At 43.4% G+C, this 25,341-nt stretch overlaps 1 protein-coding gene across 7 annotated transcripts in view; it reads right to left on the bottom strand.

Annotated features, from left to right (window-relative positions):
* Positions 1 to 24,324, bottom strand: part of LOC123377063 (calcium-activated potassium channel subunit beta-2) — a 76,471-nt gene extending 52,147 nt beyond the window's left edge. For 2 of the 7 annotated variants that reach the window (XM_045029473.1, XM_045029476.1), the window contains exon 1: positions 23,427 to 23,633. In XM_045029473.1, the coding sequence (XP_044885408.1) occupies positions 23,427 to 23,503 (77 nt within the window). In that variant the 5' untranslated portion in view covers positions 23,504 to 23,633. Of the gene's footprint in view, positions 1 to 2,487; positions 2,549 to 19,025; positions 19,085 to 22,366; positions 22,491 to 23,426; positions 23,634 to 23,954 lie in introns of those variants that run through there. The other 5 variants (XM_045029479.1, XM_045029480.1, XM_045029475.1 and 2 more) reach the window with 5 other exon arrangements.
* Between the last annotated feature and the right edge of the window lie 1,017 nt (positions 24,325 to 25,341).

Here is a 25,341-nt window from a genome sequence, read left to right as displayed (position 1 = left end):
AACTTAATGTTGCTTCAGTTGTTTACAATATTTGAGCACCTCATTGTTCCCATGTAACAGAGGGGGAATTGAGGCATAGCAAGATTAGCATGATTGTCCATTATTACACAGGAAGTCTGTGGCAAACCCAGATCTTCTAAATCCCATCCAAATTCCTTATACGCAGCACTATCCCTAACGTCAAGAGACCTGCACAGGCTCCACAGCACCACAGAATTTGTCCCTACCATAACAATCATAGTCATACAGTAATAACATCTGGTTCGTACCTAGAACTTTTCATCAGGAGCTTGCAAAGTGCTTTACAAAGGAGGTCAGTGTCATTCGCCCCCTTTTATAGATAGGGAAACAGAGGCACAGACCAGGGAAATGACTTGCCCAAAGTCACTCAGCAGGCCAGAGGCCAAGCTGGGACTAGCACCCAGGTCTTCTGAGTACGAGTTCAGTGCTCTATCCACTAGGTCACACTGCTCCCCACTAGTGTGTGGTCATGTAGTGCAGCCTGTATTTGGAAATACATCAAGATTCTACACTGTGCCCCTGTTTAGTGTGGACAAGTAAATTCTGTTCCTATCTGAGGAGAGGCAAATCTGAAGGGAAAAGTTTGCCATCTGTTTGCGGCTTGGTATAAAGTGGGGCAAAATATTTTACTGAATCAGTAGCTGTTCAGTGGACATATATGTGGTGATTGGTTACCTAAAAATCATCCCCAGGACTGCCATTACAACCAAATGATCTAAGCATAATATGAAACAGATGGGTGTATGTTAGAGGTTGGTTCAGGTCTGTTACAGGATGCAGTTATCTGGGTCCCTCATCAGGTGCACGCCTCTGTCTCAGACACCCCAGAAGCAGGAGACTCACATTCCACACAACTAACGTTAGAATCTCCCCTGGTTTGTAAATATACCAGTTAAATTCCATTATTTGCTCTGGAAATTCCCTCCCATCTATGCTTTAGCCTCAGGCTTCCATAGCCCTCTTGCTAGAAAGTGCATATAGACCTTCTGCCCTTATACTGGAGTTTGCTACAGTCCTTCCGCACCTCATCTGCCCTCCCACCAGGGTTTGTGAATAGGCTATTTACTCCTCTTGGCTGCAAGGATCTGCAATAGTTCCGGGGGGAGGGCTAGTTCAGTAGTTTGAGCATTGGCCTGCTAAACCCAGGGCTGTGAGTTTAATCGTTGAGGGGGCCACTTAGGGAGCTGGGGCAAAATCAGTACTTGGTCCTGCTAGTGAAGGCAGGAGGCTGAACTTGATGACCTTTCAGGGTCACTTCCAGCTCTATGAGATAGGTATATCTCCATATATCATTATTTATAGTGCCTCTGCTGAGGAAAGACACCTGTTAACTTCTTGGTCTGGAATAGGACTTTAACCCTTCCCTGGCCAAACATGGGACAAGCTTTGTCCATCCCTCCCACATATACAAGGTTATGAAAGTGGTGATGATTTATTGGCCAGCACCAAATGGCACCTGCATTTGCCACTCTTTCTTCTTGGGTGCTGAATGTTGGAGAACTATGGGGAACTCACAAAGCAGGCAGCTAGTTAATCTGCTATAGGCAATGAGTACCCAATGTCAAGGAATGACACACAGATAAATGTCCCTTTACTGCTTATTGTATGGGGCACTTCCAAGTTGGAGAGCCACCTGGCCTCTCATTGGACTTGATCATCTCAGTATTCTGATGGCTTTATTCTAAGGCTGCAGGATTGCACCACTGATGCCCAAGGCTTCATGTGTTTGCAGGGTTTTATCGTGCTCATTATTCCCACTGACTCACACAGCGTTTGAAGCAATGTGTCTTGTGTATGTGTCTGCTGCTCTGAATATTCCATGGCCCTTCAGACTGAGAAACAGAGAGTGAGAGGGGTGTGTGTGTGTGTGTGTAGGGGGGAATCAGAATAGTTTGCTTTCTGGGTCCTGAAACATCGCATAGGCCAGCTGCCATCCAACAGTTGTGGAATGACAGGAATGATCAGGATCAAGGGAAAAGTTCACCATCCAAACCTGCCAAATGTTATGTGGGAAATTACGACCAACTCAGAGCTGCAGAAACTCACATCTACTGCCACAGAACATGCAATACTGTGAGAGCCTGGGCCTCCTCTCGAGTTCCAACTGGAACTGGTTCAGAGAAACTTCATCTGACAAATGCTGTCCATCCTTTTTAATCTTTTACTCCACACTCCCAGTATTCCCCCCGGCAGGCGCTCATCCATCTTTTTCTCCAACAACAAAAAGCTTCTACGATGAATTTAGTAATGAGGAGATGGACATTAGGATGCAGAGAAAAGTGAGTTAATTTTGCCTGCTGTATATTTTAGGGAAGTGTAACAGTCTCCTCTTAATTTTTTACCTTCCTGCTCTCTGTATGCAACCTTCCTCCCTTCCCCATGCCTCTCTAATACTCCCTTGAGCTCTGGTAATCACACAGGGAACGTTCAAATCAAACCCAAGTGATGCTGTTTTTCAACACTGACCTTGAAGGTTACTTCCACCGGGATACACACACATTACAGTTCTTTCATTGCAAAGCTGCTCCTGGGAGAGATCACCATTTTCCCCACCAAAAAAACCAAATAGAAGGAGAAGACAGATTTACTAGAAATGTTGCTATTCTTCAGACCCCGTCTTGATAGGCCAAATGGTTCTTTTCTGCAATTGTGCTCATTCAATTGAGTTAGCTTAACCTGATTGAAAAGCCCTCTTAAAGTTAGTTAAGACAATAGCTAGCATCTTTTAGATCATTTATGCAGGTCCTGTTGTATCCAAGGCTCCTCGCAGGGTACAATATAAGTAACTCAAAGTATTTAAAGGTGTTAGTCTACATCGGGGAAGGCAACCTATGGCACATGTGCCAAAGGCAGCACGCAAGCTGATTTTCAGTGGCACTCACCACCTTTCACTCTAAGTGAAAGTACATTTCTTTGACCTTGCTTTCTCTAACACACAGAAAACCTACAGCCCTACCAAACCAAGACACGCCACTACATATGCTTCTACCCTGGGGTCGGAGCGGGAGGATGAGAGAACAAACAATATGGAAGAGATGTGAAGTCACATTACTTAATGCACTACTACAGTGTTTCTCAAACTGGGTCCGCCGCTTGTGTAGGGAAAGCCCCTGGCGGGCCGGGCCGGTTTGTTTACCTGCCCCGTCCGCAGGTTCGGCTGATCGCGGCTCCCACTGGCTGCTGTTCACCGCTCCAGGCCAATGGGGGCTGCTGGAAGTGACGCGGGCCAAGGGACGTACTGGCCGCCACTTCCAGAAGATCCCATTGGCCTGGAGAAGTGAACTGTGTCCAGTGGGAGCCGCGATCGGCCCCAGTTTGAGAAACACTGCACTACTGGAAGGACTCAGATATTATGGGGATGAGTGTGGTGTAAGAACCAATATAGAATAGAACAGAAACACTTGGGTTTGGTTCTGCCATAGAACCATGAAGTGACAGACCAAAATACTCATTTTTACCCTTTTTTATTGTAGATCCTTTGGAGATTTTAGCATTTGGACTACAACTGTGTGGCTATTTTTTAATTTCTATTAATTAAACTGAGAAAAGTTCCCAAAATCTGAAGCTGATTTCTGGAGAAAGATTCTAAAAACAGACCTCAAGGCTGGCACGATGTGGAAGGAAATGCCCTTTCTTCTAACCTTGTTAACATTTAAAACCAGGATTGATTTCAATGGGTATAGCAAGTCCATGTTGAATTTTGACCTTCACATAAAGGAAGGGCCAGCTGCAGATCTTTGCACATGCTGGGCCAGGAGAGGTAACATTTTAAGGAGCACTTAGACTGAAAACCAAAATTCCTCCTTGCATTAAACAGAAACCTGGATTCAGCCAGATCCTTTCTTGTTTAACTCAGGTGCAGTATCGCAGCTCAACCTTTTTACTCTAGGCACCAGTTGATGAATGTAATGTAAAAAGGTATTAATAAACATCTGCCCAGCTCTTAGATTAATAGGGGGAAATTAATGGAGGTTTTAACATGTTCATATTTTCTAATTATGGCAGATGCTTTTATTTATAAGCATAATAGGGGGGAATGAAAATTGTCTGTGACACCATGTCAATATATACAGTAAAATCCAATCATTTAATGGCATTACACTTGGCTAAAGAATCACATCAACAAAACGCACCCAACTCCCGAGTAAAGGCAATTCAGCTGCTGGTACGTACTTCATGTAATAAAATGATTATGAATAATTTTACAATAAATCACCGGGAAAAGAAAGCACAACCCGTTTGGTATATCAGAACACCTCTCCCATGCTAACCAAGAGCCTGATTATGCCAGCCCAACCTTCCTCGCCTTGGGTGAAATTTGTCCCTGTGTGGAGGGTCAACACAGGGCCTATGCAGCGCTGAAGGCCTCAAAAGAGGGCATGAGTGGGACTTCAGTGCTGCATAGAGTGAACAGTACCATATGCCATGAGCAGCCCCATTGCTTTTAAGGTAATATTCAAAGGATGAAATTAGCCCCTGTGCAGAAAGATAGCACGAGGCCTGTACGCCACCTGAGTGCTCCTTTCAAAAGGGCTTGTCTCTGCTCTTAGTCAATTTGGATGAAATTCACCCCTGTGCAAGGGTGTTGCCGACGCTAGAAAGGGTGTATCACTTTAACTATACCAGTATACCCCCTGCTGGGGACAAAGCTATATCTATATCAATGTACATTATTGGTATAGCTATTCCCATACTGGAAAGGCAATAAGCTATGCAAGCTGTACAAGGCACTAGTATAATGGTAGAACTGTGTCTGCACTAGAGGTCATACAGGATAACTATATTGGTAAGAAATCACATTCCTAATTGACAGTTACACTGGTACAAAAACTGAGTGCAGAGCCTAAAGCAGGAAGAATCAGGCCCGTAACCCTTAGTGTAGCCGTTTGGTATTTACCCTCACATTCTGCCTTTTCAGAGCACTTTGCATCCATGTACCGAAGTATCTGGGATAATAAAATATGTCTAAGCTGAGGCTTACTGTACTTTCGCTGTCGTTAGCTGTGGCAAAACCAGCTAATGCTGTAAGCTCTGCCTCATGAAGGCTCCTTAGCTTTACACCTGCCTGTGGCTGTAAACTATCGTGAGCACGTCCATGGGAACAATATGATCTTTTGCCAGAGAGATAAAGAAAAGAAAATTTCAAACCTTTGCTCTGTTTACTTCTCCTAAGAGAGGGGAAAATGCCCATAAAACTTCCATTAAAGCAGACATGTCTCCGCTAGTCATTAATGGCTTGTTGGCTAAACTCGGAAGCTAACTATTGTTCTGCCCTTACTAGAAGGTGCCAGTGCAGTCATTAAGAGCTGCTGGGGTTTAAACAAGCATGGGAATAACTGAGTCTCTTTTAAAAGGCCATTAAAATAACCCTCTGGATTAAAGGGGGAAGATCAGAAATTTTATAATAAAGACATTTCTTTGATGCGCTCCCTACTTCCCTGAAAAATAGATTTCATAATCCAGCCAGATCCTCCAATGCCATTGCTTTGAAGAAATGTACATAGTAAAGCAAGTAAATGCTACTTTTTGTATTAATGAGAAGGCAAGGTCCTGTGCAATAAACAGAATTCAGCTCACACCTATGCATCAGTATGGTGCTGCATAAATAGTCATCATTCAGCTGTTCAAGTCAGAGCTATAGTGTCATCTTCACATTCAAATAAGCAAAGCTGAAATTGACAGATGTGTAAAGTGTGATGACATTTAATTTAGCAGTTCAGGGTCTGATCTAATGCCCACTGGAGTGAATTGACTTCCATTGACTTCAATGGGTTTTAGATTAGGCCTTTAAATACCACTTTTGACTGTAATCTTGTCAGATTTTCCAAACTATGAAAGTTTGGGCCTGGTCAGTTTTTTTTTAAATGGGAAACCTCAGAACATAGTGAAACTATATAAGCTGCAGGAATAATAGTGGTCTCATGGTAGCTGTACTCTCTGCTGAATCTTGGCTGAATCATTGCCTTAGCAAGGTGCTACAGGGCATGGTGCTACTGCAGATGCCATTTTGCAGATAGAATATAAATAACTAGGGTCCTAACTACTTGTGATCCCATGCTATTTTCCAGAAGTCCCATATTTTCCATGTTAGCCCCAGTCTCCCGGTCAACTTGCACCTCTACTTTTAATTGCATTTCACATGTCTCATCTTTGACCCCTGTGGCATGGTTCCTTTGGCACTGTTACAATAGCAGCTGCGTTCTACTCCCGAGGTGGCTTTACTTTAACAGCAAGTCAAGCTATTCCTCTGTGCACATGAACGTAATGGGCCAATATCATACCCCAGGATCCACATGGAGTGGACTTTCTGGGCACAGACCTCCTCTTTCCTGTTAAGGCAGGGTCAGTCACAGATGAGGTGGGATAGAGGTGAAATAACTTGCCTAGGGTCATGCAACAGATCAGTAGCAAAGCCAGGACTAGAACCCAGGTCATTGGATCACACGGCCTCTAATAATAGTGTTTGCTCCTTAGTCCTATATGACTGAGAATACTGCAGAGCCCCTGGGTAGAAGAGCATTTTCCATCACCCAATGCTGATTTTTCCATCAATTCAGGTGTGGCATTAACAAGCTTCAAAGGTAGTGCTGTCTGCTCCCTGTTCACTTGAAGTGTTGTGATTATAGTAGTGCCAGGGAATAAAGGGGTTTTCAAGGAATGACACAAGATTCTTAGAGGTACAGAGAAAAGTTAATGTGCTGGACTGATCATTCCCATTCTTCTGCAGCTATTCAACTTCCAGATTAAATAAGATTTTCTCTTCACAACATCAAAAAAGAGGTAACAAAAGGTTGGCAAACCTATTTGGTAGCAAGCCACAGACCCACTCTGCAAATACAGAATTTTGCAATAGCAAACTGGCTTGACAGAACAGCGCTCTCCGATAGCTATTGGAAAATGAATATTGCAGCTATAACATTGTCGGTAGCAGATCACTTTTGAAAGCTGCATATTCTGATAGCCAACTGCTTCAGCAGGCCAAAGGAAAAAAAACTTCTCTGGGACATAGTGCAAAAGGTTGATTTTTCATTTACTTACATATCCGGTACTCACAGAGCTACGGGTTATAAATTTTAAACATCTGGCTCAGGCAGTTGACTGGAAAAGCGACAAAATGCTCAGCTTTGACTGAATGTGGGACTTGAATTTCCATTGTGGCAAGAGGTAAAAGTAAAATACAAATGCTAGGAGGAAACAATGTGCCTCTATTGGGCCAAATGCTCCAGGCTGATCTTTATGGACTGATCGTGCTTACGGAGATTGGTCAAAAATGGTGCTTCTTCCTCCTCTTTGGCCCTCCGTTTCCTTCTTCTCTAACTCATCTTCCTCTCCTTTCCCACCTGCCTGCTGCTTTCTTTCCCTCCCCTCACCATGCTGACCACTTCTGCTAGGATTTTCCACTAGACCATGTGACCCAGATCTTCAGCAGGGTTAGATGGCATAACATTGCGGATTTCAATAGTGTTATGCGGATTTACCCCAGCTGAACAACTGTCCCGGGGTCTTAATACTACTGCGGATATTTGGCTGTTATACAGGGATTCACATTATTTAAATGCAAAAATCAGTGTGCATAGAAGCAACGGGGATGGATCTAGCTACATTAAGACTCCATAACTGACGGTCCCTTCTCTTTCAGTCCTCTCCCTTGTGAGCCATGTAGTTCATTGCCACGTTCCCCCTTATCTACACTCCCTTCTTCCTTCAAAAGCCCCACCTTGCTGAGATCCTGCTTTAGGTAGAGGGTGGCCGAGTATGACTCCTTCTGGACTCCATCAGTGCTACTCATTGCCTCCACCTGAGGTAGGCCACAGTAAGATACACAAGCAGCTCCTTGCCAACCATGAAAAAGGCCACACAGCCTTTTTGCAGCTCCTGGCAGCCTGGGAGCAAGGGACCTGGCTTAGATCCCTTCTGGGGCTGCACATTGTGTTGCCACCAGCCGACAGGATCACAGAGCTGTGCAAAACTTTAGTTACAAACTGAAAATCGGTCCAGATTCAACAACATGGCAAACCTGGGCCACGTCCCAGTAGAATCAGAGCCTGGGTCGATTGATGTTTGAGAGTGGAAACCACGCAAAACTTGGTGGCTTTGCATTGTGTCCATTAGAAATATGTGAAAGATTTGCAAGAAATTTGAGCTGTGAAAGTGTTATGACATTCTCCTCCGTGAACGGCAGTTAACGACAGCTCGGCACCCTTGAACAGGTGCTATCGAGAAGGTCTGGAAGAGCAAATGTGAGAGACACAGAGAGGGGAGGCCATTGCCTTTGGAAGTCTGAATTCTATACTTGGGGATCATATGGTAAAATGTGAGTGAAGGCCAAACTGGGACTCTCTCTGAAGAGGCAGCATCAGACCCTAGCAGATAGAGAATTGGCCAGGGAGTCAGGAGAGCAGCGTTCTATTCCCAGTTCTGCCAACTTGTGCAAGTCAATTCACCGACCTCTCTGCACCTCAATTGCTTCATCATTTTCACATATTATGACAAGTTCACACTTCGTGCTGTTGCCCGCAAAATTCTTGTGACATTCTCTGTTGACAGACAGGACTCACCCTTTCAGTCTAAAACATTGCAACATGAAATATTTTCAATGTAAACTTTTGCACTACAGAAATGTGAGAAACAGATGATTTTGAATATTTCTCTGACATGTAATTTTCACAATGTTTTTTGCAAAATCTCAGCATTCCTAGGGGCTCAAAATGAGACAAAATGAACCTTGTGGAAAGTTGTGTGAAAATTTCCCCACAATTTTGCACAAATCTAGTTTTCCCCTGAAACCAAGCAAAATATGGCTGTTTTGGTTGAATTTTGCTGTGAGAGACAAATTTAGACCCAGTATGATACGATACAGCCTGAAGTCAATAGGTAGCACCTGGTCTAAGTCTGGATTTGAAGCTAAAACTCAAAATGAAACTCACACAACTGGACGCTCTTTGAGGCAGGGACTGTTTTTTCATTGTGTGCATTCAGCTCCTGGCACATTGGGACCCTGATTCATGATTGGGCCTCTACGTGCTACTGCAATTTACATACATACATAATGAGGTACAAACCCTAAGATGTGAGATATGCATGAACCAAAGCCAAAAAAGGGATTGTATGAGCCGTTGTGAGCCCAAACCACTGAGTTCCATGCAGCAGGAGGCAGGATTCTCCTATAGGGTGCAATTCACCCCTTTGCCAAGGGCCAGCACAGAGGCTGTGTGTTGCTTAAGCCCTCAAAATAGAGCTTGAGTGGGATTTAAGTGGGCCATAGACCTTGCTGTGGTCATCTTCACAGTGGTGAATTTCATCACTGGGGCCCAATCCAGCTCCTATTTATAATCATGTTAAAATCCTCATTGACATCAATGGGCACAGGGTTAGATTGTCCAACTACGGAAAATTGCTACATGTTGACCCTGTGGGCTTTCCAACTGGCTTCAGTTCTGTAGCAGTGCTCAGGTCCTGGAGAGTTACTCATGCCAATTGTTTTGCTCTAAAACACTTTAGGGAACAATTTTTTTAAAAGGCCTCATGTTTCTTCTTCCATTTCTACCACTCTCGCTTGTCTCCTTTGAGATGGATGATACCTGCCTATTTCCCTGTTCTCCCCTCGCTGAATCATCAATGCTTTTTTTTGTGGTCTCTCTTTCTCAAAATTGCCTTTTTGGAGACATATAAACAGCTATTGTTGGAGTTGGCATTTCAATTAATTTCAAATTGCCCATTTCCATTCCCAGGCCTATTTTATCATTCTTATTATTTTTCTTTAATCTTCTCCTGGGAGTTTGCGCTGATTCTAATCTCTCCCTATGGTGCTTATCTGTATCAATAGATCAACAGCTTCTGGAATCCAAACTTCTCAGGAAGTAGCCTAAGAGGCTTGCTTTTGACTTGAAAGCTTGTGCACCTGATTGATTAATAGAGGAGGCCAGCAAAAATGTCTGATCCATAAAATGGCTTTAATCCTGCTTAAGAGTAAATGAGTTTCAACCCTTCGGGGGGAGCGGGGGCAGGGGAGAGGGGTGGTTGTTGCCAGTCTTCTGTTTTCCCTGTTTAATGCAGAAATACTTGGCTCAGAGGTAGGAAGGAAGTTTTTGGTTTAACAAAGAAACACTTTCCAGAAGTTGACGATGAGTTGTGTTAATAGTGGGTCGTTCCAAGGAAAGGGGAGACCAGCCAGTACCCATGCTATGATGGGGAAAGGAATGGTTCTGGGGCTTGATCCTAGCGAAGTGGGGGATCTGGTAGGGATTCTTAGCCTGAATCTGCCATCCTGACCCTTGCTGAAAAGTACCTTCCACCACAAGTACCCCATATACAATTTGCCCCAGGAGTAGCACGGGGAAGGAATGGGGCTTCTCGGAACAATTCCTCCCCTGTTCCCCTCCTTGCTCCAGTGGGGTAGCAATGTACAATTGTCCCTTACCAGAAAGGTGATGACTGGCACATTTTGGGTGGAACCAAGGCTCTGTCTACTCCTTGCCCTCTTGCCCTCTTTGTCCTCTTATGCAGTGGAGGGGAGTAGGAGGTGGGCAGTGTCTCCTTATCCTTTGCTCTTGGCCCCAGAGTCTCGGGATGCTGCACAGAGGCATGTGCGTGGGAAAGTTTAATTCTCCTATGGTTGTGCGCAGATGCATGCTGGGGCCATGATCTGTGCCACTGGGCACCCCCATGGAATAAAGTACTACTCAACAGGCTTACAGATGGCAAAATCAGGATCTTCATTATTCCTGCTTTCAGTAAAACAAGCCACCTTCTAAATGGACACTGAATTTAAAGTAGCTACAAATAAAGATTTAGTTTTAGACAAGACAGTTTCTTTCAGCCTGCTCAGTGAAAGCCTCCTTTGCCCTGACTTCTTCCAACCCAATTTTGGACCAAGTGAAAAATGTGGTACCATGAAATCTCAGTGCTCGGCCACCAGGAACAGAGAGAGATAATAGTTCAGCCAAATGAAAAGATTAGGATTATGTGTGGCCTTGTAAGAAAGAAGAAGTGAAAGAGTTAACGGAATGCTTAACTGGGAGACATTGCTAGGACTTGCACGGAATGATAGACTGAGATAGTTCAGTGCTTATCAGCCGCCCCCTGTAAAAGAACATTATATGCCTAATCTATTCCATATTCATAGAAACCTACTTAATTCCATGTGGATTATGGCACTGGAATGTCAGAGACATGTGTAATGAAGCTGATCATTCCAAACAGGTGTGTGTAATAAACAAGTAGATTGGAGTACAATGAACTGGCCATTAGTGAAATGGCAACACAATTAGTTTAAAACAGACTGCAGGTCACTGACCCTTCAGATAAAGGGACTGGGGTTCCTGTATAGCTCATCTTTATAGTGGCCTGCACTGCATGTCATCACTTATACTTTAAGCACGCATGACATTTTCTTTCTACAGACTTGTAAATGTTTTGGCCAAATTGATTATGGTTTAATATATTGCAGAACATAGTGAATATGACACTAATACAGCAATGCATTCAACATTCTGCCTTTAAGAACTAAAATGCTGTACATATTCAGAAACTGTATCATTCTGGAAATTAACAAATTATCTTAATCACCATGACAAGTTACAGTGGCATATTTTGTGAAAACAATAATGTTATGATAAAAGCAACTGACATACCAAAAACCTCAAGGGATTGATCCAACTGCCATTGAAGCTGAGGGAATCTTTCCATTGACTTAATACATGTTGTACTGGGCCCCAAAAGAGTATGTCACTCGTTGAAGTATTCTGCTTTTGCAGAAATGGCATTAGATTTGCAGAGATAGTATTAGAGCATTACTATTCCGTTAAATTACTTTTCCGTATATACTTGTTCATAAGCCGAATATTTTTGGTAAAAATCAAAGAGCAGGGGTTGACTTATAAACAGGTCTACACCAAAACTTGATGATTTTAAACTCTGTGGCAAGGATTGGCAATCTTTGGCATGCAGCTCGCCAGGGTAAGCACCCTGGCGGGCCAGGCTGATTTGTTTACCTGCTGCGGCTGGAGGTTTGGCTGATCGTGGCTCCCATTGGCCGTGGTTCGCTGATCCAGGTCAATAGGGGCTGCGGGAAGCAGCAGCCAGCACATCCATCGGCCTGTGCTGCTTCCTGCCGCCCCCACTGGCCTGGAGCAGCGAACCGCGCCCAGTGGGAGTTGCAATTGGCTGAACCTGAGGATGCAGCTGGTAAACAAACCGGCCTGGCCCGCCAGGGTGCTTACCCTGGCGAGCTGCGTGCCAAAGGTTGCCAATCAGTGCTCTATGGAATCACTGAATTGAATATCTAATACATTGTCATTTTGTTTACCTGGAGCATCTGCAGGCATGGAGCCCCTCAGCTCCCTGCGGCCGCGGTTTGCCATTCCCAGCCAATGGGAGCTGCAGGAAGTGCCACTTCCCTGCAGCTCCCATTGGCTGGGAACAGCGAACTGTGGTCACAGGGAGCTGAGGAACTCCATGCCTTCAGGTGCTCTAGGTAAACAAAATGTCCCGACCCGCCAGCGGCTTACCCTGACAGGCTGGGAGCCAAAGTTTTCCAACCCCTGAAATATAGGGTCGGCTTATGAAAGGGTCATACAGTTTTTGCTATTTTTACTTATCCATCTTGGGGGGGTCGGCTTATAAAAGAACGGGCTAATGAACGAGTATATATGGTAATTTGTTCTTTTCTCTAAGGATTTTTGTCTTAAACTCTCTTATCTGTTTGGTTTCAACTGGATAAAAAAATTCATCTTCGCTTTCTGTCTTGAACTGCTATATAGTGTTACCGTGAGCTGTTAAACTGGCCTTGTTCTACCCACATGATGGGCTACATCTCACTGCTGAGTGGGTGAAATGATTCCTATATATAGTGAGCCAATTTTTCAAAGGAGAAACCTCAACAGGACTCTGAGATCCTGCAACTGCATCTGTTTATGTTTGTATTTATGTTCACATAAATTAGTAAGTGCCCAGGGAGAATGACATGCATCCGACGAAGTGGGTATTCACCCACGAAAGCTCATGCTCCAATACATCTGTTAGTCTATAAGGTGCCACAGGACTCTTTTACAGGGAGAATGAGAAACTAGGGGGACCAGACAGAAAGTGTGAAAAATTGGGATGGGGGTGTGGGGGGGTAATAGGCGCCTATATAAAACAAAGCCCCAAATATTGGGACTCTCCCTATAAAATTGGGACATCTGGTCACCCTATGAGAAACTGAATGCTGGGTCATATCTTCAGGTGGTATAAATTGGCCCAGCTCCATGGAAATAAGTGGTGGTTCTGGCCCATACACACGCTTTGTGTATTCCAATTTTGGGGCACATTTTAAGAGGATGCTTTAGAAAACACCACATGATTGTAAATTATTATTCAGATATGAATTACTAAATAGCCATTGATTCTTTGTTCTTTGAAACATACCTATTTATCTGTGGTACTTATATGCCCTCCCCCATCACATAGTATCTAAGCACATCGGAGTCTTTAATGTATTTACCCTTACAATATCCCTGTTAAGTAAGAAAGTGCTTTTATCCTCATTTTATAAATGGAGAACTAAGGGACAGACAGACACTGACTTGCCCAAGATTATACAGAAAGTATGTCTCAGAGCAGGGACTAGAACCCATGTTTCTCCAGTCCTAAGCTAATTCCCTAAACACTAGACCATTCTGCCTCATACCTTAAAGTGAGACTTTCATGTGTTAGCACTTGGCTCTATTTTGCAAAAAAATTTTTTAAAATGAAATGGGTCCCTAAGAACTTCGTTATATTAAATTATTTGTATTATTTACTCCTATAATCCCAGGAATGTGCTAAGTGCTTTACAGATATGTAGGTTGACCAAGTTCCTGCCCCAAAGAGCTAAATATTCATATGTGATTCAAAATAAAGCATACTCGGATTTGGATTGAAGTAATGAATCGGATTAGAAAGGATTCTCTCTTTAAATTAGCTCACAGAAATACAGCACTCCGAGGGGCTGGAAGCAGGCAGCTATGGGAGAAGAGGGAGCTGGAGCTAGCACATATACAGTTTAAATCGCTCTCCCTCCAGCTGTACTTTCAGTCTCAGAAATGAAGCAATAATGAACATAGCATGGCAGGAACAGAGAAGCATACTTAACCATTTTTTGATGTTATTATAAAGCTTCGGTTTAGTACCATAATCTTAACATTGGTACCAGATGGATGCTAATCAAGCCAAGTACCAGAACGGGGATAGTGAGAACTGAGGCAAACAAATTGCACTAACTGAAAGGTGCGGGGGGAGGCATAATCCTCACTAATTGTGGTGCTCATCTTTTATTTTGAATTTTAAAAAATGGGCCAATTTCACACAAAACCCCCCATGAAATTTCCATCTGGACTTGAACGTGGTTCTGTTCAAATGGGAGAATCTTAAAAACGTTGAGGGAAGTCAGTTCCTGTTACAATAAAAAGGAAGGGAGGAATTTTGAATTTGGAACATTTTTGATGAAAAACTGACCATTTGGGGGATTTTTCATCCAAAACAAAATTTCTGGGCTACACCTTGGGCCACCACAGAATGATGAAAAAAAAAATCACATCAAACTCTGAAAAAGTGTCACTTTTCTCATAGCTCTAAAGAACCCTGGAGTGATATAGCGGAGGCTAAAGCACAGTCACTTCTAGGGTTAATCATTTCTGAAACATCAGAGAGACACAAAGAAAGCCATACCAACGTATACAATACAAATAGAAAGCTGGGTACTAACTGCATAGCAGGGAAATCACTTAACAGCTGCACATTGACGACTGCATCCAGAATGGAACCCTGGAGTATGCTAAAATGCACAAGTCCCTGTACCAGGGGCAGCAAAGTCAAAAATCACTAAGCTAGATAAGGTTGAAACCAGCCATGAACAAAGACAAAGTTGGCTTTTTTTTAATACTATCCCAAGTCCTATGTTAAAATCAATCAATCTCATACAGACATTAAATGAATCTGAAATATTAAATACAAGCATGGAAAGCAATAAGCATGCCAACATTTGTAAAAGAAAATGACATCGTACATAGCCTGAACACTACTTTGCACTTATATTACCCTTCATCTGAAAATCTGAAAGGTTTTTTACATTGGGGCTGACCGATAGGTAAACTGAGGCAGAGAGCCATTAGAGTGACTTGGTCAAGATCGCACACAACTGAGTCAGTATAAAACTAAGGACTTCTGGCCCCCAGTCCACAGCTGTGCGGTTAGATCATGCTGATTTAATGAACGAGGACATCTCAGTGGCAGTACTTAATCTTAAACTAGACTGAAATTTGTTTAAGAGATTGAAGTAATCTCTTTAAGTATTGTCAAAGTCTCACGAAACAGCGTTCTCCCTACTCTGGCTAGAGTACAAGGATTTGAGATCAAAGGTAGGCTGAGGGTTTGTAAGGTAGTCGGGGGAGGGAGAGAGAGAGAGACAGACTTACTTATAATGAAGCATCTTCAAGCTAGCTATACTGTCGAGCTCAATGAGATTCCTTAAGGAGCCAAGCTGGTCAGTCTGGGTACAGAGAATGGTAACATGCAGCTTGCAAACTACTTCAGAAACTCAACTGGCCATGATTGGTTCTGGGCTTTGGTTGCCTGGCAAGCCAGCACATGCTGTGGTGATATTGTAATGCAGATGATGAAATACACACAGGGCCTGCTCTAGGGGTTTTACCATCTAGACAAACATTCACGCCTTACACACCTGCAGTCACTAGCCAAACAATACTGAATAGTTTGTTGCCTCTTTGACAGTTTGCTGCCATAGGTTACTGCCTGTAAGACTTGAATAAATGAGACAGGATCTCACATTTAGATAGGAAAATCAATGGGAAAACTCACACTAGGAAAACCACGGATGCCAAAATGGTCCAGCTGTTAAATTGGTGCCTTCAATAAGTTTTAGTGTCCAAATCAGGCCTCCCTTTTATTTAATCGTTAACTAGTTAATTGGTAGATATATATATATCAAAATGCTCATGACACTGTGGTCCAGAGGAACAGCATGCAAAGTCACTCAGAAACAGCATCAAAGGTTGTGTTCAAGACTCACTCATCATTACCTATCAGGTAAAACAGTAGTACCATGCAACTGGCATCCTGCAATAGATTGTCTGATGGTGCCTTCAGCCAGTGTGCAAGATCTCCCGAGTTAAATACTTACTTTTGATTCTTGCAAACCTCTATGATAAAGCTTTAAAAGGAGACAGACAGCTGCTTCAGAAAATCATTGATGCAATAATCAGACTGGCTGCTTAAGCAGGAATTGAGAAATGAAGGTGAACCCTGACTGCTTTCAATAATTCCACAGCAGAGAGGTCAGGCTGCTGTGTCCAAATCCTCCCACGGTAATTTAGCTTCATACAATGAAAACTGTTCAGTGTGTCTCACCAGAGTCCCCCAAATGCCGTAGCAGAAGGATGCAGTGTTGTTGTAGCTGTGCTGGTCCCAGTATGTTAGAGATGCAAGGTGGGTGAGGTAAAATCTTTTATTTGTTGGTGAGAGAGAGAAGCTTTCGAGCTCGAAAGCTTCTCTCTCTCACCAACAGAAGTTGGTCCAATAAAAGATATTAACTCACCCCTTATCTCTCTAATAGCAGTCGGGAGTCGGGTAGCATTTCTGAACCAATACACACACATGTAGTAATGTTCCACACACAAAGTCCCAAGCCGAGAAGTCTGGGCAGGCACCAGTTGGTGGTTTGTTCCATTTGCCAGACACTCCAGAGACACCTTGGTCTTCATTGTTTTTTCTTTTTCTGGCACCATGCAAAATTTGCTGATGCCAAAACGGGAAAATGGGCAGCTCAGCCTCACACCGAAACAGGGATAGCAGCCTAAAACACTGAACTAAAATAAACCCTCTAATGGGGGAGTTGGGGTTGTTCATGTAGGAAGAGGTAGCCAATATTTTCAGCCTGTGCAGTGCAATCCAGTAGCAGACCGTTAAGGATTTAAGTAATGGAGGTCATTTCTCATCTATTAGATATTTTCTTTTGTTGACACCAGATTTTCTTACAAGCCTTGAAGTCCAAATCCACTCAGAAAATACATTAGTGGGAGGTGTGGAAGCATTGACAAAGCATTTCTAATCCCATGTCTTTGGGTCAAACCCTGCCCTCATTGACATCATCTCATTTTGTATCAATAGAAACTCCACTCGTTCCCCAGGAGTTAGCCCAGATTCACACCAGGGTAAGAGAACAAAAGTTGGCCCATAATGAGAGGCTCATTGAGCTTCCAGTGCAAAACAAGGGAGATAGTGTCTCAGTTACTGGAAGGCGTCTCAGTTGCCGGTGCCTTTTTCAAAATTTCAACCTGAACTTTAAGAAAGAGTAGAATTACGGCCTCACCCAAAGGCCACTGGAGCCAATAGAAAGGTGTGAATCAATCAGCCTTTTGGGGGATAGTCCAAACTGAGCATTAAGTACAAACTCTGTGAAATAACCTTTTTTTTTTATTTATACGATAGCCTAGAAGAACATAGTGCTGTACAGAATCCATCACCACTTCCAAAAGCAACCGAAAGACCAAGATACAATCATCTAGCTTACTGCTTGATATAGACACAATACATAATGGTGTGTAACTCACAAGAGGAGAAGCTTTGTAATTTATCACATGGGTATCACGTCTGAATAGGCTCACCTTCATATGCACACCCATATGTTTCTAAAAAATTTAGGTGCCTCAGTTTTGGGTGCCCAGCTTGGGACACAACTTAAAGGGGCCTGATTTTCAGAAGGCAGGTGCGCGCTCTCTCTCTGTGTATATACAGAGACATATTTCAAAACCCCTACATGTGTCTCTATATTTTTAGAGACTTCATCGAGTTTTTGAAGTGTGTCTCTATTTTATTACTTTTACACACACAAACACACCTACAAATATAGTTAAAGCAGAGAAAAGGGCAGAGGTTTGAATATTTTAAAAAGTAAAAATACAAACAAGGCAGCGGTTTTTTATTTTAAAATAAACTCTATCTTTGCTCCTTGCCATCCGTCCAAAGCACCCACCAATAATTTGGAAGAATCACGTCGTTGGTATGTATAACTGTGATCTCATAATAGTTACTCTTGTTTTACCTCCTCCTTCCCTGACACTTCTTATGATAACTGTGCCATGAGCTCAAAGCAGATGGCCACTCTGTGCCTGCCGGGAGCCCCACTGACTTCAGAAGGGGTTCTACATGGGTGAGAGATTGACAATTAGATTATAAATGCTTTGGGGTAGGGTTTGTGGGTTTTTTCCATGTGTTTGCACAGCACTTAGCACTAACTGAGGCCTTTAAGCACAGCTGCAATATAAATAAGGTGTTCAGAACCTTGCAGCACTGGACATTTTCTCTGGTATATTTTTGGCAAGCTTTGCCTTAATTTAAGTCATGTACAGCATTGCACGTAATATGGTGACAAGGGTTTCTTTTAGCAATACTCATAATCACTAAAAATGGAATTTGTCCCATGGCTATTATATAGCGTGTGAGAGTGAGGGAGATTGTGCATTAAGTATATACTTTAATCATTTCTCCTTTCCCCATGAGTCCCCAAAAACTAACTCATTCTTTACTCTGAGAGCAAAAGCCCAAGTGACCCAGATGTAGTGAACACAGATATCAAGGAGGTAGTTTCCTTAGCAACAGGAACCCTAGGAAAACATTGAGAACATCGTCGCTCGCTGTCCCTTGCAGTTGTTACTACAAGCAGCAGATGTTAAGGCTCCTCCTTGAATTTTTAAGGCACAATGTGGTGTAGTGAAAAGCAGAAATAGCCTCGTTTGCAAACTCATTACCTGCTGCTACCTCCCATTTGCTGAAATAAAGTTACTTCAATTGTATTGTTACTGAATACTGACAGTGCCCATAAATGAAGACATGGGGCAGATCCTTGGCTGGTATAAACTGAAATTAATGGTGCTATGGTGATTTATACTACCTGAGGATCTGGCCCTTGGTCTATGATCCAAGGTGCTTACAATCTAGACTAGATAAATAGTGGAGACACAACTCACCAAGTGATGGCACAGCCTTGGAGTGGTGGGAAATTCTTGCAGTACTCATTGTTGAAACACTTCCAAGAAGATCATGTTTTAAGGCGGAATTGGAAGGAGCAGGAAGTCATTTAGCACATGAGACGAGAGGTATTTTCAGTCATTAGGCAAAGCACAAGGTCAATGTGTAAAACAACGTGTACTGTAACTTGAAAGTTTTATGCCATTTTTATCTATGTACTGCATTTTTAAATGTCCCTGTCCATTGACACAGCAGCCATTTTGTACAGAGTTGCTGCAGTTTACTATGGAGGACACACATATGCTGTGCTCCCCCATGCCGACCGCACTCTTGTTCCGTATTGTTGTTTCACTTTTATTTTAGAATAAGGCCATCATACTGAACATATTGTGCTTTGCACTTTGTACATGTGTAAGACCATAGAAGAATTGTGCAGAAAAGGATGCCACTGATTTCAACCTGTCAGTATATGACCAGAGGGCCCAGACCTCTGGATAGGTAAGTTCACCTGATGGAGATTATTAAACAAACCAGTTCTGCAGGCTATGAGATGTGAATTATTCTCTGCAGCTGAGCCAGCCAAATCAGGTCTGAAATATTACCAGATGCTGGTCCAGAGCCAGTTTTTATAGTCAGTTATGACAGTGCAACAGGTTGAACATATTTGGGGTGAAATGAGGTAATATTTGGACCACCCAAAGTTAGCAATGAGACCTTGCCTAGTGGAATGTGATGGAACATCAGAAAAAGATGAGGCATTCAGCAGGAAAAATTGAGAGCTGCTCAGCAGAGCAAGGCAGAGAGCCGGAGCAATCCCCAGCCAGCCACACCACAGACAGCATGAAGAAACCAGAGGACATCACCACTGCAGCTCAGGAGGGTAGATGGGATAGAACTGAGGTATGCACAGGGTCAGAGTAGTGTGAGCAGATTCAAAGAGGAAGAGAGTAACAGTCAGAACGGCAGATGGGAAAGATCATTTTAGCAGTTGTGTTTTGTATGGAGAGCAGCGGGTGGAAGGGTGAAATGCCTGTCAATCAGCAAGGAGGACCAGGGCTGGCTCCAGGCACCAGCCAAGCAAGCTCGTGCTTGGGGCGGCAGATTCTAGGGGCGGCTTCCTCCAATCCTTTTTTTTTTTTTTCGGTTTGCTGCTCTGGCCGCCCTGTAGGGAACGGCGGTGCAGAGGAGGGGAGTGCCCTGCTGGGAGCAGGCTGCGCACTCTGTCTGCAGGCGGCACGGGCCGCGTGGCAAGCACCCCAGCTGAAGGAAGCCCTGGCCGCCCCCTTCCTCCTCCCCGTGCTAGCCAGGGCACACACTCCGCTGCCCGAGGCACATCTGCAGCTCAGGGAGTCCCCTTGCACCCTGGCTCGGGCTGCCCCGCATGTGGTTTATTTATTTATTTTTTTGTTTTGCTGCTCCGGCTGCCCCACAGGTCTGGTTTTTTTTTTTGGTTTTTTTTTTGCGCTTGGGGCGGCAAAAAAGCCAGAGCCAGCCCTGAGGAGGACATTTGCTGAGGCACGCGGTGACCAAGGCGGGATGGGGAGGAAAGGGCAGATTTGGGAGACATTGTGAAGGAAGAAGTGATGGTGGTGAGGGGCCCTTCTGAGAGCCCTCTATTTTCTCTCCCAGACTTCACCCCCAGTTGAGAAGGCTTGGATGTGGGTCCTTGTGAGGCCCATGAGTGCCACTGAAAGCACTGGCCACACAGAAAGCCTCAATACCACCACAGGATTTGTCACATTCCTATGCCTTGTCAAGCTGGGGAGCATGGGAGCCGCAGCCATGCATCGTGTCCCTACCAGACCAGCTTATATTTTCATCTTTTAGCATCACCAGTGATAATGAATAATGTTCTACATTTAAACATCTATCCCCAAAGTGCTTCACAAGCCATGATATAAAGAACCTCCAGCAGGTAGTGTTTTTTAGGGTGCAAGATTGCAGCCAGGGAACGCTGAACAAAAGGAGCATAGAACTTAGACCATGCTCTTAGCACAAGTAACAGGACATCACCCCAAAGCCCTCAACAACAAACAGTTTACTCCTGGGTTTATCTGAAGAGAGAAACTGAGCCTATCAGAATGTGCACTGGTGGTACCTCACTGTCTAGTTGTATTCAGACTCATGCTCAAACCACTAATCCTCTACTTGAATACAAATGTGTTCTAATAAGCTTTATTGAATTAGAGCAGCTACTCATACTAATACACAGCAGATATGATGACATATCACTAGATGAGTTCTGGATTACTCTATACCAGTGTTTATTAACTATAACCCACAGAAACCAATTTCCTGGCTCTGAGGAAACTAGGAACCACTGAAATGAAAAGGAGGATGCCTTTCATTTATCAGTGATCCCACACAGTAACCTCTCTGGTTATTTGTGGCTTGAATCCACTGCAGAATCTTACATTCTGTAATAACAAACTGAAATTTCTATTTTCATAAAGTGAACCGCATTAAGTGTGGTGAAAATACCCTCTGTCCCGTCCCTCCACTATCCAGTATATTCATTCCTCATGACAAGCATGCACATGAAAGCTGTAGACACTTGAGTGTGATGAGCTATTTAAACCCAGTGCCCACAAGACTAACAAATAATCATGCTCTTTTGGTGACCTCTTTGCCAGGTGTAAGAGGTGCCGTACTGGCCAGCCATGCTGGTAGAAGCAGTGTTCACGTATCACTGGGGAGAAATTTTGATCTGTTTTCCTGGCTGGAATTTGCTGCTGCTAGTTTTGTGGGGGGAATTGGGACACCCTTATAATCTGAAATCTGATCTGATTCTGTGCATTGGGTGCTAGACAGCTCGTCTGTTCATATTCTGCCTGCTCTGTGGCTTCCTGTGTCAGACATGCTTTATTATACACTGCCCTCATCTTGATACCAGTTATTTACTTGTATCTTTCAAGCTCCATCAGCCTACAATGAAACCAAACAGTTTAGGTCACAGGAATAAACATGGATAACAGGTATAGGATTTGCTATGCAAATGAGATGATGTAATGCTATAGTGGGCATGACTATACTACTGACTGCTGTAAGTCACAGAGCATCAAACAGATTCAGGATAAGCTGTAAATTATGCAGGTTAACCAAAAGTACCGAGTCTTTCCTCCTGACAAACCTAAATCGTAAGTGCTTATTTATTACACATGACAGCAGGCCTGTCTGTACCTCCAAGAGCTAGATCATCATACATTTAAATCCGCGATTGGGGGGTGCTCTGCCTCTCGCAGGATTGGACAGTGGAAGCAGGCAAACTTTATACAGATGTGCTCCCACACTTATGTGCCCTGGTCTATTGTTGTGGCTTCAAATGCTCTGAAGCACTTACCATTTCAACAAATCTGAAGCCCTTGTTTCGTAGGGGTGGATGGTTATTTTTTTATGGATCAGGAGATTTTACTTTTCACTATTGTTAGAGTTGATTAAATTTTTAGCATGGTAGCCCAATTATGAGGGGATAGATACTTTGAACCAAATCCTGAAAAAAAGAAAGAACCTTTTAAAAATAGTACCCATTTTATAACCATCCTAAAGGATGGCATGAAGTAATATTTTCTACTCGTTCTGACCTAGGACTCAGAACAGCTGGGTTCTATTATCATCTCTTTCACTAGCTCATTGTATGATTGTAGGGAAATCACAACCTGTCTCTGCCTCACTTTACCCTCCTGTAGAGTAGGTATAATAGTAACTGATAGTGGTGTCATGTGGCTTGACATTTGCACAGCTGTTTCAAATCCTTGGCAAAAAGCTTTTTAACTTATGGGCCCAAGAACATTTCTGAGTTAGAGCTTTTGGCCTTAGGGATATTATTACACGTATGAGTCTACTAATAGCTGATAATATCCTGATGTGCATGTTTTCATGATTAAAGATAGGCCTATTTTAGTGGGGAATTTAATCATTTTGTAAGCCATTTAATCAGATTGGACAAGGGAACAGCAGTAGTCACACCACAGTTAAAGTTGAAGCTTTCTTTCCATTTGAGATTTAATTGTCAGCCCCCACAGCCTCTCCAAAAAAAAAACCAAAAAAAAAAAAAACTTTCTGAAAACCTGCGAGTTGTAACTCCCTCAGGGTAGAGATTTTATAGCAATCTTGGGAAAAGTTAGAGTTTTAAAGTTAAAAGTGTTTTGAAAACATGACTGTAGGTCACTGTAGTAGAGTGCCTGCTTACTGAGCACCCCCTTGTGGCCAGAGGTGGCTATGCAGGCATCCTGCCTCAGTGAGCCCCCTCAAGAACTCCACACAGTCTGTCTTATGGTTAAACAGCACCCCCCTCCCAGGGCTGGTTAAACGACAGAAATGGATCAAAAGATCCTCAAGGTCCTTAATAAACAGAAATGGTTCAATCAGTTATCAGAGTCTCCCCCAGGAAAGTCTCTCACCATAAAAACCAAAAGTTCATACTCCACCCTAGCTCTTCAGTCACACACAGTTCTTCCTCTATTCTAATCTGCTCCATTCAAAGCCACCAGTCCAGGCTCTTGCTAGCTGGAGGTCAGCCCTCAGTTTCCTTCTCCTTCCAACCACAGCCTACAGCTTCCAAACCCCCTGGTGCCAGAGTCTTCCCCACAGGAACCTTTCTAGTTGTTGCAGTTTCCTGAACGTCCTCTTTCACTACAGTCACCTGCTGCCCCTTAGAGGGAATTAACTGATCCAACCGAGGAGTGCCTCTTTAGTAATCAGGTTGGCTAGCCCCAGGCTCGCCAGCCCTTGAGGGGCAAGCCACTCTGATACACTTTTACAAATACATTCTACTGCTAATAGCTTGCCCAGGAAACACTAACTTTGTCTGGTTTTGTTGATGTTGTGGAGGAGAAGTTCCCTTTGGGAGGAAAGGGGAAAGGGTTAAAATGCACATTGAATTGTTTTTAAGTGTATGCAGAGAGCATCATTTATAAACATAAACTAACCTTATTCTGACTCCAGCTTCTTGGCTGAACTAGAGGCTGGATGCATGAATTGGAGGATAGGAGACCAAGAGGGTACGTGGAAGTGCAGGAGTCCAGTAAGGTGTATGGAAAGGGAAGTAAGGGGCAAGTGCATGGATTAGGAGTGATGGACTGGAGGAGGCACCTGGAAGGATGGCATGGAGCCTTACTTCCTGGTCTCAGAATGAGAAAGCTTTAGGGGACAAGAGAAGGAGATTTCAGGAGGTGGGGGGAGGACACTAGTGGGGCATGGAATGGGGAACAGAAGGGGATTGCAGGAGCATAGAGGGGTAGATGAGGCATAGAATGGGGCAGGTTGAGAGAGGGCATAGAAGGGAATGCTGCAATCTCCTGAGCCATTTGAGGGTCAGGGAAAGGCAGAGTGCTTACACCTTTATACATATGGATCTTTTCACCTGTATTCCCTTCCATAATCCCTTCCTTGTCCTGCTAACATCTGGAGGAGGGAATCATGAGATCTGCTGGGAGCAGCAGGGTTCCTCTTTTCCAGACAGCACATCCCACCCCAATTAAAGCTTCCAGCACTCATGAAAAACAGGGAAATTCATAAACCCAAAATTTCATTAGGGAATAATTAAGGTGGAAAGCGTGTATCAATGAAGACCACCTAATGGCCAGAAAATATCTTATAATTTCTATAGAATAATTCTTCTACTTCAAAAACATGAAAACCTGGAAGTGAAGATTGAAGTGATGCAGCCACTTCTCTCATACTATATAATTTTCCTTTCTTTATTCTCACCCCGTTCACATTATATCTCCTCACTTGATCCTTTATAATTTACATACCAGCCAGCATGACAAAATGGGGAATACTGGCTAGGTGGTAGTACTTCTGAAAAGGGTCTGGGGGTTATAGTGGATCACAAATTGAATTTGAGTCAACCATGTGGCACAGCTGTGAAAAAGGCTACTATCATTCTCAGGTGTATTACTAGGCTTGTTGTATGTAAGACATAGGAGGTAATTGTCCTGCTCTACTCAGGACAGGTGAGGGCTCAGCTGGAGGACTATGTACAGTTCTGGGTGCCACTCTTTAGGAAAAATGTGGACAAATTTGGAAGAATCCAGAGGAAAGCAACAAAAATGATAAAATGTTAAGAAAACCTGAACTATGAGTAAAGGCTAAAAAATGGACACGTTCAGTCTTCAGAAAAGAAGAAGATGGGGGGGGGACACACCTGATAACAGTCTTCAGATATGTTAAGGGCTCTTATAAAAAGGATGGAGATCAATTGTTCTCTATGTCCACTGAAGGTAGGGCAAGAAGTAATGGGCTTAGTCTGCAGCAAGGGAGATTTAGGTTAGACATTAGAGAAAACTTTCTAACTCTAAGGGAATTTAAGCT

Source organism: Mauremys mutica, chromosome 9, assembly GCF_020497125.1.
Source record: "Mauremys mutica isolate MM-2020 ecotype Southern chromosome 9, ASM2049712v1, whole genome shotgun sequence".
NCBI lineage: Eukaryota > Metazoa > Chordata > Testudines > Geoemydidae > Mauremys > Mauremys mutica.
This window is presented reverse-complemented; position numbering and strand designations above follow the sequence as displayed.